The 16,219-nt window shown below is 37.1% G+C and overlaps 2 protein-coding genes across 4 annotated transcripts; both read right to left on the reverse strand.

The window, feature by feature from the left end:
- Nucleotides 1-411: 411 nt before the first annotated feature.
- LOC113763588 (myosin-9) lies at nt 412-10,863 on the reverse strand. Of its 3 annotated transcripts, none has more exons than XM_027307434.1 (13): nt 10,485-10,863; nt 9,392-9,576; nt 9,202-9,305; nt 7,885-7,965; nt 7,454-7,557; nt 7,251-7,337; nt 5,403-5,605; nt 4,369-4,570; nt 4,185-4,235; nt 3,934-4,032; nt 3,757-3,816; nt 3,209-3,330; nt 412-1,885 (listed from the first exon to the last, which is right to left on the reverse strand). In XM_027307434.1, the coding sequence occupies exons 1-13, from the start codon at nt 10,782-10,784 to the stop codon at nt 667-669; spliced, it is 2,817 nt and encodes a 938-aa protein (XP_027163235.1). In that variant the 5' UTR covers nt 10,785-10,863; the 3' UTR covers nt 412-666. The 3 variants fall into 3 exon arrangements, with proteins under 3 accessions (XP_027163235.1, XP_027163234.1, XP_027163236.1); XM_027307433.1 differs by having other exon boundaries at nt 3,209-3,333; XM_027307435.1 differs by lacking the exon at nt 7,885-7,965 and having other exon boundaries at nt 3,209-3,333.
- Nucleotides 10,864-11,552: 689 nt separating this feature from the next.
- On the reverse strand, nt 11,553-14,300 carry LOC113762733 (peptidyl-prolyl cis-trans isomerase CYP18-1). The gene is made up of 5 exons (XM_027306304.1): nt 14,127-14,300; nt 13,930-14,004; nt 13,096-13,257; nt 12,170-12,328; nt 11,553-11,850 (listed from the first exon to the last, which is right to left on the reverse strand). Exons 1-5 carry the CDS (start codon nt 14,127-14,129, stop codon nt 11,767-11,769), a joined length of 483 nt encoding a protein of 160 aa, XP_027162105.1. The 5' UTR covers nt 14,130-14,300; the 3' UTR covers nt 11,553-11,766.
- Between the last annotated feature and the right edge of the window lie 1,919 nt (nt 14,301-16,219).

Below are 16,219 nucleotides of genomic sequence, written 5' to 3' on the forward strand. Positions count from 1 at the left end.
CGCAAGCAATTACCATAAGCTTGGACTGTTGGGGCCGCTATTAGGTTGAAAGTAACTACTTGAATCTGTAGATGGTTTGATCCCAGAATACAGCCATGAATAATAGCTCGAGAGGTCTCTAAATTACCTATACCATACGCCCCTAGGGTAAGCGGGTAACGTACTTATTATATTTCATACCCTTAAGAGGCTTAAAACCACCAGCCAGTCGGAAAAAGGCTTAAAACCAGACAAAGTTGTTCCAGTTAACGAGGGAAAATCCAAAGTAAAAAGAATATTTCATTTGTTTACGACTACTGTTCATGACGAGAATAGTTGTGCTCATTCTCTGTATCAGATGAAAAAGGAACTTACCAAATTGAATATGAACTTTACTGCCTCACAGAAATGGCTGTTACGAGAAGAACAATCTCAGAAACGTAGGGAGCTTTCTTAACTTGGCAAGTAAACCATATCATTTCCAAATTAAGTTAGATCACTACTATTTACAATCCTAATAAATCTGACATCCTAGAGGAAACCTTTGCAACGAGAATTCAGAGCTATCATACACTTTTTCTTCTATACAAACTGATGAGTTGTAGTCATGGTGAACAAGGAGAGGTATATGTTCTCTTTGCCCATCCTGGCTAGGAAAAGCTGTTCTCTGCAATGATCATGCTTCAGTTATCCATAAGAATCATCCTGCGTAGCTTCATCATCTTCTTCCATTCCATGATCAGATTCTAGATCCTCCTTTTCTCCACCACCGCCAATCGTCTCTGCATCTGATTCACCTTCAGAGTTTACTTCGTGGTTATCATCATCATAGCAACCGTCTGTATTGGAGTCGGAAACATCTCCTCTTTCGGCTCCCTCTTTGATATAATTGCTTCCTGCAGCACATCTAAACTGCTCCTTCAAATCCGGTGCCACAATCCCAATCATTTTACTGAGAGCCTCATGTTCTTTGTTCCATCTAGCACCAAGACTCTTGGAAGATGGGACATTTTGACTCTCAGCTATCACACACACTGAGTCATGCAAGGTAGCAGCAGCACCATCATCATTATCTTTGCTCTTTGGAGTATCATTCTCCCCATGGACTGAAGGAGCTGTACTGTAAGCCCAGCTCCCAGGAACCTCCGAAGCCAATAGATCTGCAGTTTTAATGCTATCTCCAGTTTGCGTGTCCAAGATAGTGTTCTCAACCTCAAGAGGCTTATTGCACTGAGAATGATGCAAGCTTCCCGAAGGAACCATTTCAGCCTGCCACATAGCTTCTCCATTTGTTTCATCTTCTAATTGCATTGTGTCCTCTCCCAGTGCCCCACACTTGTTTAAATCAAAGCTACCACCACGATTTTGTCCAGGACTTTCAGTCTCAAGGATTCTTTCAGTTGCAACAAGGTCTCCCACCGAAACAGCCAATGTTCCTATGCCATCAGTTTCGAGATTTTTCTCAGTCCCAACAGGATCCCCCTCTAGAATACGTGCTGCCCCAACACCATCAATCTCAGAACCAAAGCCACCCTTGACAGAATGTTGAGCACCACTGAATTCCACCTCCTGTGTGTCATCGTCATTACCATGTATTTTCATATTGCAGTCATGCTTCTCGGTTACACTGACTTCATCGCTTGACGTCTCATTGTGATCTCTACCATACCTTTGGGTAGAAGTACTCGATTCCCCCTTAGCAGCACTCTGATATACTTCCTTGTCTCTACTTAGAAATCTTTGAATGTGGCCATTAGGTAGGTTCAGGTCCACATCGATGGATGTATTCTCATAATTTTCTTCATCTTCTAATGTCCGCTGCATTGCCTTTAGCTGTTCCTGCTGCTTTACAAACAGGATTTGAATCTCTTCCGTTGTAGAATAAAAAGCCCGGAGTTGGGTTTCTCTACATGAAAACATGCACATTGTACGCACCATTTAAATTAGAACGTATTACCGAACTTCAGAGTATCAAATCCAAATTACATGAACAAATAATCAGGTTCACAGGCAGGGCACATAAAATTATGCAAGGTTAGCCATTTCAAAAGATTACAAGGTAAAAGCACTCGTACCATTGCGTCCAAAACCCCAGTAAAATTCAGAGACCCATTGCAACTTAAACATTAAATAACAACAGTGAATAATATAAAAACTTGCAGACTTGCTAAATGGAAGGGCGCTGAGGGTAGTGCAGAGGCATTAAACTACTGAAACTGCTAATCTAGCATGTGAAACAACTGCCCCAACAAATTTTGGATTTACCCAAAAAAGGAAATAAGAAATAAAACCAGTTACAATCCTGTCATACCCAAGAAGAATATGGCACCCTTAATGAGACAGCAACAGCTTCCTAATAGAAAAATGAAAAGCAATATTCTTTAAAATCATTCTGTCGTCAACTGATACTGTTTCCAGTATTTGCAGACTTAATTGGAAAGATACCCATGATCATAACACAAAACACATGCATAAATATTTACGGATGCAAGCTACACACAAGTTCCTTGACAAACTAGCTGAGTTCCCTTGCTAGGATGGTGGTACTCCAGCCGCTTCTTCCAGGGTCATAGAAGAAACATATAAATGATTCATTTAAAAGCTTTCAAAGATACAACTTTTCAAAACAAGAAAAATGTAGTTCTGGCAGTCAACATACTACTCTAATCCCAGACAACACAAAAGGATTGATTTTGGAAAGTAAACATTGTGAAACTTAGCACGTTATTTTTTTATTTTTGGATTTTGTCAAAGAATGAACAAAATGCGCAGTGAACCTTCAAGAAGAGTAAAAGGAGGGTATAAAGGAATTAAAAGAGTCGGGATGCTTGGAAAATAAATCACTTGTGCTGTTGGAAGGAGTCAAAACTTTATGTGACAGAGCATGTGAATTAACTTATATGCACCACAGTACAACATGAATGGCTACCAAGCCAAAAAGTAACTTGCAATGCAAACCTATTTCCCACTATATGCAACATCTTCTCCAGTTTTTAAAAGGGTAATTTAGTTTTAAGTCTCAATAAATTCTACCATAGGCAAAAAATGGATACTTAATTTCATGCCAATATCAACCCAAAGAAAAAAGTCACCTAATCATCAGGAGAATATAAAAACATTACTAAGTCATTTCAGAGCCAAACATCAATTAAGCCCTTATATTAATCCAATTACTTCAAAAGGTAGACAACAAAAATACCAATAAGCAAGTGAACTCATCTATTCTTACCGAAGCATAATTCGCTCTCTAGCACCTTTTAATCTACGCCTTTCGAAATCTAGATCTCGCATTGCAGCATTGATCTCTAGTTCAAGAGCAGAAACCTTTGCCCATGCCTCCTCTCGAGCTGCCTGCTACCAACAGCAAGAGAAACCTCAGCTTGGGAAACAAAAAAGAAGCAAATAGAACAACTTCATCAAAATGCAGTCACCTTTGCGAGAACTGTTCAGAGAGTTTATAAAAAATTTTCTCAACAGTAGGTTACTTCAGGCCAAATCTATGTGAATTACCCTGAGCATTTCAACTGAAAGATGTAGAAGTATCCCATCCCACATGCATATGCAAATTCTACCTTCTGCAACAGACGGTGACCCAAATTGCCCCATTCTGTAATGTATAGACTCCTTTATTTTAATGTCCACATAGCAACACTAAACCGAGTTATTTTGCTCTTGAATTTACACAAGCCAATTCGTTGGTAGTTTACTTAGCCTCATATTGGCATTTACAACAGTAATTCCATGCAAGGAAAGAAAATTTGTGATGCAAGCTCCTACCTTTTCACTCTCTAGTTCTTTTCTTAATCTCTTGGTATCCAGCTCAAGTTCCTCCACTCTCTGCAGATTTACAAGAAGAAAATGTATAACCATTAGCTTATAAAATTGGAAACCAAGACAAAAGTGAGCTGCATGTGTTTAAGAAATTTTGTCTTCAGATCTGGGGGCCAACCATACCTTTCTTCTAGTAGCAGCCGCTAGTTGCTCCTCACGAACTTGAGCTTCTAATTGGCGAACTTTATTCTCAGACATAACCAGTTTCTCCCTTGTGTCTTCCTGTTCAAAACAACCAATTACCAGAATTTCATAAGATTTTTTTTTTTGTTTTAAACTAAAGGCAGTGATAAGACACACAAATAGAAGAAGAATAAGATTGCTGCACGAGATGATGGTAACTGCTTCTCATAATGAATTAACAAAAAGAGTACCAATTTGGATCTTAAAGTCTCCATCAAAGAGCACCTTTCTTTCTCTGATTCCTGAAATTAAAAAAAAAAAAAAAAAGCGGTGATACCAACATAACTAAAAAGAATGGAACTAAGAAATATTACACCAAATTCAAAAAAATCACCAAATTCAAAAAAATCTGCAGTCTAGAGATACTGTTTGCACCTGGAGCTTATTAATCACTTCCTGCTGTTCCTTTTCCCGTTTTGCTGCAGCATCTGACAATCGTTTCATTTCCTCCTGTGCCTCAGCCTGGATTCTTTGTATTGAGATCTTCAGATCTTCTACAGCCTTTTCTCGTTCTTCTCTTCTTTGTTCACGTTCTTCATCTAATAAGACCTTTAACTCTGAAATAGATGCCTTCTGGCTAAACCAGGCAAACAAAAACTAAATATGCTTCTTTACAAACTGTGACAGTTATGAACATCAGATACTCGAGAAAAAGCAACAAAAAGAGCACTTCAGTATGATACGGTTCTCTGTCCTAATATAATCTATCCCACGAAGCATTGTGCCACAATCCAGACCTACAATGCTAAATGATTTTGGAGAGCAAGCATAGTAAATGGTAAAACCACCACGATTGTTCAACAAAAGGCGAATATGCTCATTGGAATTCTTGAGATCTTGTGTGGCATAAGTGAAATTTCTACTTTATCAGAAACTCTCGTATATCAAAGGTATTATGATATGCACTTGGAAGTTAAAATTTTGTGCTTTGAAAATATAAGCTACATGTTAAATATGCTTTGATAATGGAAAAAGCTGTTTGATTTTAATTAAAAAGAATATACTTCATTAGTCCTTTGAATTTTTAAGAATTTCACTAGTCCTTGGGTTATCTCTGGTAGCTTTTTTCATTTAAAAGATTTACTCTTGCAAACAAGGTAAGTAAAGATGAAACTGCTAATACTGAGTTGATAAACCCTGTATCATGAATTATAAACTCATAACCAGCTAACAACATTTTAACCATTTAGCCCTATATTGTAATTACCATGGGCATTTCCCATAAGATTAGACCTTCACCTGTAGTAGAAACTGTAGACATTCCACTAGGAAATTTTAAAACGTTTATGGCATTTTATCAAAAGGTGACAATTTATACTCATTAATAAACAAGAAAGAACATCGAAGACATCACTCAAATAGCAAAACTAAAGAGTCCGGTAACTGGTAAAAGGAACGTGTGGCCTTACCTACTTATTACTTCATTAGCTTCAGCACATGACTGCATCGATGCACCAAGTCTTTCATTAAGGTCCTCTACAGCATGCTTCTGCTCAGAAGATATTCTGTTTGATTCTATTAGTTCATTCTCTTTGGCCTCCAACAATTGTTGCAATTCTTTAAGTTGACCAAGGTAACTTTCTGAAATTGACTCTTTCAGATCTTTCATTTCCTGTGGAAGTTTTAAAACAAAAATTTAATAAGATTAAATGGGCAAGAAATCTTGGAAAATTGAACTTTGGGTCATCTCTGGCTCCCTCTAGCTAAATCCCCAAACCCCAGCCCACTTGGGGACTGAAGCATATGTCTTCAAGTGTGTCATGGCACAGACGACAAGCCTATATATGTCATCCATGTCTATCACTGTTTCTGTGCAAAACATCTCATACTAGACTCCTTCTCACAAATATTGTTGTTACTAAGTCAAATATGATGTTTACTTAAGGTTTTTTTTTTTTTGGGGGGGGGGGGGGGGGGGGGGGGGGGAAGGGAGGAGCAACACCTAAAATATGCATTTAAGCAGAGAGATCTCAAAACTTTAAAATCCCTTGCGGAAAAACCAAAACAACTCTGCAAAACAATGACAGCCAAATTCCACTTCATATATTCAATTGCGCAGCACCTTTTTATGTATGCCAATAACATGAGAATGCTGTAAAATGAGTACAAAAAATTCTTTTAGAAGGGCATCCTCCTATCATGCATGACAAACAGGAAATGGGCCTGCCAAGTTATCAACAAGACTGGCATATTGCACATTCACCAATTGATTGAAGTCAGTCACCCAAGCCCTAAGCCATAACATATGGGGCACAAGCTATCAACCCATGCTGGCAATAGCTCAGACTATAAGTTACATTCCAAATGGCAGCTCACCGGAGTCACCCAGCTAAGAAGAAACTATTGAGATACATCCAGCTGACCGAAAACCATGCACGCACATTGGCACTTACATACACAAGTCCAATACCAAGGTCTATTCCTGTTGGCTTATTACAAAATACTTCCTGGGCCACGGAGAACCAACACAACAGGAATCCTTAATTTCCATGTTATATTGCTAGACACTTAGATGCACAAACCCCAAGCCAACGTCTATTCGTACAAACAGGATGCCTTCTTCTGAAAATCACTCCCTCTTTAGTACACGCATCTCTGATTTCTCAGGTGCCATAGATCCATCTCAGATGCATCTTTCTCTCTCCCATCCTCCCTCCCTCCCTCCCTCTCTCTCGCCATCAGAACCACCTTGCACTTGAGAAAGCATATACAGCACCTTCTTGTACAAACAACACAAATGTAGATCCCACACGTCAAACATTTTAAAGTGTACCAATCATGCCATCCAGGTGTAGTATACTTACAAGATCCATCCCGTTATACTTTCCAGAAAAAAAAATTGCAGCACAAGCAACTACAAACCTACAAAACTTTAAAGGAATAAAACCAAGCATGTAAAAGTCATTTAACAGTCATCTGTTCACATTAAGGATGACTACAAAGTCTTCCAGCTATCTTTAGGGACAGAATCCAAGACTAACTGATCTCGCTTAATGCAAAACCATTGATCTTTTAAAGCAAATTGGAGGCTAATATCACCCAAAAACTTTAATTTAGAGGACCACAGAACACATTACATGGTTTCATATTGTTTCCATGGTGTAACTGGATTCAAAACATAAAGCATGAGGAATCACACTAAGCAAGCTTAATTAGCTATAGACAGGCCTTGTTGAACGAACACATTAAAAGCTTGAAAGACAGGGAAAGAGGACTTTTGCAGGGGGAAGGCACTAAATAAGCAAAGAACAGCATACGATTTCACGGCGCTCAATGCTTGCACGATTTTCAGTGCGCAACGACTCAATTGTCACAACCTGATCTTCTAGCATCTTCCTCAGTTCCTGTCAGTGGTAGATTACAAAGAAGTCCTAAGACAAGGAAAGCCATTTGACCAATAGCAAACATAAACTAAACTAAATAATCAATTACAAAGATTCAACAATTTAGAGCACAATACCGTGTTCGACCGTTGCAGGCTCCGAAAATCATCAAGGGAAATTGGGCCTTCCAAAGCACCAATTCCAATTCCTTTAAGCCTCTTGCTCTCAGATCCAGGCTCCTCTTCAGATTGCGACATTAAACCCATAAGCATAATATTACAAATCAAGCACAACTCATGCACAGATTATCAGACCAAACATATCTGAGAAATTTTCCATCCTTAAAAGAAAATCTGGTCTGTACTAATATACTATTTTGAAATACCAAGTGTAACAAAAATTAAAACTTCAGCAGCTCAATCATCAGATACAAGTTTAGCCAGATAAACCGTTCTTAAGATTCACTAAATCTCACATATAAGTATCCAAACTTTCACAGTTTTGTCTTCTATGTCTCAACAGTACATGCAAGATACATCATTTGTCAATTATCCTGGAAATCATATACCTGCTTTTCTCTTCAGAGATGCACCGTCCCCTTGGTTAGACAATTTTAGAATTTCTCGAAATACAAAAGCAATTGCAGACACTGTAGAATCCAACAAGAATACATATGACAATATTTTAGCTTCCAATGAGCACAATAAAGAATTGGATAGAGAAAAAAGCAGCTAGACAGCAGACAGATTTATCCAAATGGGAAAACAAAATGCAAAAGTTGTGCTGAAAAACAACATATGCTATTCTACAAGCAAAAGTTAGAAATTAAAAATGTGAGAAAAATAAAGGTCCTGAGCTAAAACACTTTCTTTCCCAGCCACGGATAACTGTACAAGTAGAATTTTTGAACTACCAAAAACCTCTGCCCTGGCCAGGAGCTGCAGGAATGTTTCAGAAATTAGGAAATGCACATTTCTGATACATTGGTATTAAAAAACAAAATTATGTTACATGAAGAGAAGATAGAAGGATGACTTGAGCCATCATCTAATTTTCCTTTAGGGATATCCTTGAGAGAACAATTGCAGTGAATTTCCAACTCAAACAATATTCCTTGAGCTAGAGAATCCAACTCATGGGCATATGTCTAATTGAAAGGCTTCAAGAACAGTTAGAATGACTGCAGATACAGTACAACAAAAGTTGAACAAAATGCTAGAGACAACATATTAATAGTGAAGAAGCATTAAGGAGTAAATTTCAATCTAAGTAGTAGTTTATAGATACAGAAAGGACGAAATGCTACTTGTAAAAGACGATAATATAGAGAAGTGACAAATGCTTATTAAGCACTCAGTGAAACAGAATCCTCTCTATAATTTAAAAGGGGACGCATCATAATTGGAAAAAAAAAGCCACTAAAGACCGTAATTGACTTAAAGTCAAACAAATTTCTCATAAAAAGAATGCTCAACTTTCATAATTTAACAATCCTGAAAACTTGTTCATGGCAAAAGGGCATTTAGCATGATATTATAACAAGCACATATCTGAGAAAAAGCAGGCTATGACAATGAACCAGGAAGCAACTCACAGAATTTCATCAAACATGAGCACCTCTAATTAGGTTGCCTTTAGATAACAGTACCTAGAACTACAGGCTAACTGACCAGAAACACCAAAAGTTCCTCTCCAGGAACAAAGGAAAAATTGAGCAGACACCTAACTGGTTTCAAGAAAGAAAGGAGAGTTAATTAAATTACCAATATGCTACTCTTCAAGATCTGAACGATATTAAAAGTGACCAGTAATGTGATTATATACCCAAGCACTTGTTTAAACTAAAGTAGGAAGCATGACTACATGATGCGACCATTCAACTTACCATGATCCGGAGGAAATGCAAATGAGATGATGTCACCGTGACGTAGTGTAGCTTCAGAGCTACCTTTATTCAACTTTTCCCAGTTAAGATAAGTCCCATTTGTACTGCCAATGTCCCCAAAAGAAAAAAATCAGAAAAGGTAAAACAAAAGTGCATCAGATAAGCTCCATTAACAATGCTAGTCAAGAACCTAGAATCCTTCAAGAAGACAGAAGTGAAAAAACTTGAGGAATTATTCCCATCTCCAGCAGCAACTATTTTCCTATATATCTTGCAGTGATTTGCACTAACTGCCGGTGATACAATCTGGAAAGTGACATCCTTGACTACTCGCCCAATGCAGTGTTCATCAGAGGTTAAAAGCATATTAATACCCTGGTACACCACTTCCAAAGTCAGTAAAGTTCCAAAATTTGACAGCTAAAAGAGTAGATTAACCATGAAGAGCAGGGTATCTGACAGACAAGAGAAACCACCTCTGGTCCAAATAAACTCCACCAGGATCTTTTTTGCTTACCATTTGAGAACAACATGGGATTCTTTTACAAATTTTAGAAGACATAAATGCAAGAGGATTGAAAGATAACCAGCCATTGAATATTAAGCAACAAAACCACTTAACTATGAATATTTTGCTACTTAGTTAAGCACACACCAGGCGGGGATAGATTACATAGTCAAAAGATCCGAACTTTGCCAGCTTGATCACTAGCGTAGTCAAAGGATCAAACTTGCCAGCTTGATCACTAGCGTAGTCAAAGGATCAAATGATAACACATATAATTGCAAAAGCTAGTACTTGACAATTACAACCAAACCATCCAAAGCTACAATACAGAACTACAAGCATCGGGAGCATATTGGAGCAACAGAACCTTTTTCTAGACACAGAAATGACATTGTTAAGACACTCCTAAAAAACATGTATCCCACAACTTTATGCTACATACGTGATACACATGCACATTAAAATAAATACGTCAATTGAACTCGATTAATCACATGTATTAAGTAGCATTCATCCCAATTTGCTCATCGAAATCTGTGAAAATAATTATTCTTAATTGGATAAAATTTCTTTCTTTACACCAAAAACACACGGTCATCTACAGCATCCCAACAAATCAACCTCTTCGACATTTCCTTTACATCAATCGACAAGTCAAGCCCACCAACATGCAAACCAAACAAATAAACACACAAAGAAGGCAACAACAATTGGAAAAAAAAAACAGGGTTTTATTTATTTAAGCGGGTTTTGAGAGAAGTAAACATAATGTAACCTGCTGGCGTTTCCGGGCGGTTTCAGAAATGGCAGTAAGGACGCCCCAGACATCAGGATCAGAGTAGTGAAGAGGCTGAGAGGCAATTTTAGCAGCCACAGAAACTATAAACTCTTTTGGGGTCAGGGGATTTTTGGGCGGGGTGGAATCATCATTGGCATTTTTGTTGGCGCAAGTGTTATTCATGGGATGGGAAGAACTGGATTGGGAGTTCACAGTTGCCGGAGATTGGTCTTTCTTAAGGTTGGGACTGGGTTTTGAGGCAATTGGGGTCGCTGGGTTTTCGTCTTCCTTCGCCATTGAACCATAAGAGTGGAGAGATTTGTGTGTTGAGGGGAAGAGGTTAAAAATGGCGCAAAATTTTGTCGTTGAACCCTAATATACAACGGTTTCTAGGGAGCGTATCTAGGAAGGTTTGCATTTTGAGAGTAATAGAATGGTAACACTTCTACCCTTCTAAAGGTAATGGAATTTGGCCTGATGACGAACATCAAGATCACCCTTAATTTGGCTAAAACATTACTTAGAGAAATCATTCAGCGTAATATTTTCCATAATGAGGTATATGCGAGACAAAAAATTAGTTAAAAAAATAAAAATGTTGCTTATAAAGTATCCATATAAAATTATATGGACAAATATTTCCCATTAACATCCAAAAAAAAAGGCAATATATTGTTTAGACTTTAGTCCAAATTCAGGCATTCATTTGCCGTGAAAATGTCAAATTTTACTTCAATACATAATCATAACTCGGCAACATTTCTGTGGCCATAGCTATGCAAATACATAAAAACTATGGACGGCCCCCGTGCCAAAAGCACAATTAGGATAGTAGATTAGTACGTCATTTCATTGAGGGAAAAGAGCAGATAGAGTATTTGGTATTTACAACTGAAGTACGATAGTTTTTCGCTCGAGCATACTGCGCATTCTAACTAATTCACTTCAAAATTGAGGATTCTGGCATGAAGGGCTACTACGTATTTGGCATGCCATCTAGACAGGAAGTGGATGAACCGCTTCATACTTCCGAAAGAAATCTCTCAACACTAGAAACAAATGAGGGAGCCACAAAACTGTTTAGATCCAAAGTTTCGTTTCAGATAGAAAATTTACATTAGAAATGATTCTGCGGAGTTCAGATTAACAAATTCAAACCAGAGACCTCTCTCTCCCTCTGATCATCAATAATCAGTTTTCACCTCCATTATGGACACATAAATCTAATGAGACCCGATAGCAGTTAAGCTCACACCAAAATGATGATCTTAAGATAGTATCAGCCAGCAAGTGGGTTGGCATGTATGGTCACTCGATTCATCCGAATCTCTGCCAGAGGTCGGTCTCCTGGTCCTGTTGGTGTCTGCATAGTTCCACAAGAAGTTGAGAATTGTCACAATTTTAAGTTTTCTCAAACAGCCACTAGCCTTGCAAAATATGATACTTGAACATTCTTGTTACAAGTTCATGATAAGTACTACTAGCTTTTCAAGCATCAGCAGAACACTATCAAAGATGAGGATATAGAAACAAGTTGTTCATTGTGCGTGAACCACATTCCAGGAAGCAAAACTATGGAAGAAAAATATACAGAAAAAAGAAAACTAAGAGGAAGGAAATTGCCAGTATTACTTAGTGCAATGAACTCCTATAGAGGGAACACGTCAAACTCTGAAGCTCACCTTTTCCATTATATCAAGGACTTCAAACCCATGGATCACTTTCCCAAAGATAGTATAAAGCCCATTGAGATGAGGTTGCTTTGTATAAGTTATAAAGAATTGGCTTCCATTAGTATTAGCCCCACTGTTAGCCATTGATAGTATTCCTCTAGCATTGTGCTGGAACATGAACAAAGTGATGAGCAAAAACTATAAAATTACAAAATCAACATTAGGCTTGGAGGATGTTAAAAGCATAATGATCTTAATCCCAGCTATAGCTAAGCGGATAATGGATTCTTTAGTATCTAAATGGCCAAGTGGTTGCATGTCGTGTATACTGTACTGAATAACCTGAGCATTCTATTACATGGGCCTCAGAATAGTTTCCTACGTTTTCAATCAGTATCTTGTCAACAACAAATAAAGCAACAGAGGTACAACTCCCATATATAGAATTAACAGCAAAAACAGACAGGAGGACGACAACATAAAGAAATAAAAGGGCAACAATAACACGAATGTGCAATCTATTGTCTTCTTTTTTTGACTTCAATGTAGTTTGAGTGACCTATCCCTGTCTTCACACCTTTTTTTCTACTTACATACAGGCTTTACTCCATTCACCAGTCAAATTCATCCACACAAATAATACACCATCTTAATTTGATTTGATCAGTTGAAGCAACATTAGTGCATTCTTTGAAGGTCTGAGAGTACTCAGAGAATCAAATAATGTGAGAGACCAATTCTGTTCCTATTCTGTATCTTCCATGCTTAGCATTTTTTTTTAAGTAATCACAGCAAATTCAAATTAGCTAAAATGGAAAACAGATGTTAATTGTTATCTGAAGTTTATTATTTCCTTTAGTTACACTCAAACAGAAATGCACAAACTAACGAACTACGACAGATAGTCATAGCAGATGAGTTCTTTAAGCAATTACCTTGAGAGACTCTCTTATCTCATCATTGAACTTTTTACCCCAAATGCTTGTCCCACCTTTGCCTGTACCAGTTGGATCACCACCTTGGATCATGAACCCCTTTATATTTCTGTGAAATATGGTTCCATCATAATAGCCACTAGCACATAGCGCCATAAAATTCTGCATCAAAAGGAGCAATCTTATTGCAACTCATCAATTGACAAAAAAGAGTCTGATCAGTAGACTACTTGCTTCACACATTATAGTTGAGTACCAAATGCAAATATGCAAATATTTTCATCCATTAAGACACATTAATCAGTCCATAAATCTGTTGCTAATAAAAGTAGCCAGTACAATACAGCCTTATTAAAAACAAAAAAAAAAAAAGCACCCAATACAAATTAAGCTGCTATGTTGAGGCATGCAATCAATCACTGCCACAAAAAAAAAAAAGATGGATATTTTTCCTGAATCCCCTAGTCTTGACATAATCCATCAGAAAATTCAGTTACTGTTTATTGCTTGTCAATATTGGGACAAATTCCTCTGCCTATGTCCCTTCTCCTCGCACACACAGACACAAACCCCTCCCACAAAAAAAAAAAGAAGCTCGTTTTCCCCCAAAGAAAAAACAAACCCAAGGAATTCTACTAACCACCTAACCAGACAATTCTTGGATCCAAAAAAATGAAAGGTAACTACCTGCAGTTAAAAGCTATACATACAAAGCCAACTTCATACTATTTACTTTAATCGTGCGAATTGAAATTTAATTCAACTGAGATACATGAGAACGATCAAACTGTTGAAGTTGCACATTAGTTAAGAACATTAGACATGAGTATCAACCTCGGCAGCTTTAGGAACCTCATCACAGAAGATTTCACACTTGATGTCCCCGAGATTCGTATGAAGCGTCACTGACTGAAAAGGGAGAACAAAAAAAAGTATTTGCAGACTGCGTAAGAACGAAGTCAAACTGTTCGATGAAATGCCACAAAGAATCTAATAGCAAACTAGTTTACGCTAAGCATGGTAAGCAGTACCATGTTATTAAGCAAGACTAGAACCAGACGATTGGATTGGTTGGTGACTTTCGCTTGCTTGTCCGAATCCTAGAAATGAAACTATTAATAATCCAAAACCATGCGACGGATATAAAGCTCCTTTGGTCATAAACTAACAAAAAGGAAAGAGAAGTGGTTTGCGGGTAACAAATTGTCGAGTCATTTCCTTCTTGCATGGTATTTTAGGTGAGCCTCTAGATTAACTAATTAAGAAATTTATCCTTTTTCTTTTCTTTCTTTCTTGACTGCTACTACATTTTTTTTTCATGATAAAATTTGGAAGTTTGTTTTTAATCGTCTCTAAAAGAGCGGAGGAATTGATTGGATGGTACGAGAAGAGGAGTGTAAATAAGAGGTTTCGAATTTGAAATCTCTTACTAACACTAAAGAAAAAGAAAAAAGTTCATCTTTAAAATGCTTCTCGTTGAGATCATCGTGGATTAAATTTTTCTTGTTCAAACTCGGTATACATCTAAAACAATTTTGTGCTTGTTATAAAATTGTAATAGGCAAATTACATGTGAAGTATATATGCAGATACCCCCTAACAATTTGTGTTCTAAACTGAAGAATCAATGAGTCAAAGACTACCTGCAATATCTACTTTTACGTGTGTGAGAAAGAAAGTATATAGATACAAGTATGTTTGTGCAAAACTTAAAAATAAAAAGAATAAATAAGAAAGAGTTTATAGCTATGTGAATTTTCTCTTTTTCTTAATAGTTTTGATTTATCTAGAAAATAACAGGACAACATGAATTTCTTTGCAGGAAAAATCAAGTCAAAGTTGAGTATAGAACTGCTGTCATCAATGATGGGAAATGATCTAATCAAATATGATCCAATGAAATAGCAGAATAATAAGAAAAAGAAATTGACTAAAAGACCACAAGGAAATCGTTTATTACTTAAAAAATTAAACGAATGATATATTCAAACAATATTTTGATTGCTGCTGATGCTTTTGCTTGATTGCTTCTGATCTGACTTAATTTTTTTTATTTTGTTTACAAAAAATTTAGGATTAGAGAAAGTTTAGCCATTCCAAGGTTAAGGTACGATACAAGTTTGATGGTGGCCTACTATAAGCAATCATATCTACTATGATATGACTTTGCATTAGCTCAATGAAGCCCAATAATATTAAAATTAAAATAGTACATAAAGTTTAACTTTTCTTTTGTTATTCCTTCTGTGTCATTGAAAATGTTATAATTTTTATTCTGGGATGCACGAAAATATTTATCATCTTATAAAATTAAAGTTACTTTGGTCTTTTTTTTTTTCCAATGTTATTCCAAGTAACTTGTAACAAGGGAAACCATAAGATTAATCGAGCAATATTACGTGATCTTATTTCCAATAATAGCCTGTAAATTTGGAAGGCCGCGAGAACTCATGGATGCAATGGCTGTGGTGGGAGTAATTGTGTGCTGCAGAAGCTCTTGAGCAGTGGTGGGAAAAAAGGGTTAAAAGGGAAGATTTTAGGCCAGCAATTGTCATCAATGCTAAGGGCAGACCTACAACATGCAGGACCAAGTATATGGGGCTGTAGACTGAAGAAAGAATTCACAATTTCATCAATACAGCCTTGGGTATTCACCACGGCTTGCAAGCATGGGATATTCCATGGCACCCCGATGCTTATTGTACCATCGTCTCCAAAACACGGTGCAGCCAAGATGGATAGCCAAACAACAACTAGTGTCATGGTTGAGATAGCCATTGTTGTGGTTTTCTCTTCAAGGGATACTGCTACTTTGTAGTGGTGGGCTGATGAGTTTGTTGCCAACTTTGTGGGACTAAGGGTGTATTTATATGCTGCTACTAGGAGAGATGCTTTTACATGGCTCTCTTTTAACTCTTTAGATTGTACCGTCTTTTTTAAGTATTTAGGTTTCAATTCCTTCAAAGAGATTTAATACATCATAATGCTTGTCTCACAAAGTCCAAAAAGAGTTTTGCTTAAAGATGTAGAAGAGGTTTAATGCATTCTAATGCTTGTCTTAGTTGTAATTAGGATCCTAGTTAACGGATCTGCAGTTTTAATTCATTCTAATGCTTGTTCAGTT

This window comes from Coffea eugenioides, chromosome 2 (genome assembly GCF_003713205.1).
Source record: "Coffea eugenioides isolate CCC68of chromosome 2, Ceug_1.0, whole genome shotgun sequence".
Taxonomy (NCBI): Eukaryota; Viridiplantae; Streptophyta; class Magnoliopsida; order Gentianales; family Rubiaceae; genus Coffea; species Coffea eugenioides.

Bases quoted from the DNA above. Each gene is read 5' to 3' on its own strand.
- LOC113763588 (XM_027307433.1), bottom strand. From the start codon at position 10,784: ATGGCGAAGGAAGACGAAAACCCAGCGACCCCAATTGCCTCAAAACCC. The intron at 7,558-7,884 runs GTATATGATTTC...CGCAATCTGAAG, and splicing joins ATCTCTGAAGAGAAAAGCAG to AGGAGCCTGGATCTGAGAGC. The intron at 4,571-5,402 runs GTAAGGCCACAC...TGCCTGGTTTAG, and splicing joins GCTAATGAAGTAATAAGTAG to CCAGAAGGCATCTATTTCAG.
- LOC113762733 (XM_027306304.1), bottom strand. The intron at 12,329-13,095 runs GTAATTGCTTAA...TTCATGTTCCAG, and splicing joins AGATAAGAGAGTCTCTCAAG to CACAATGCTAGAGGAATACT. The intron at 11,851-12,169 runs GTGAGCTTCAGA...GGAACTATGCAG, and splicing joins TCCTTGATATAATGGAAAAG to ACACCAACAGGACCAGGAGA.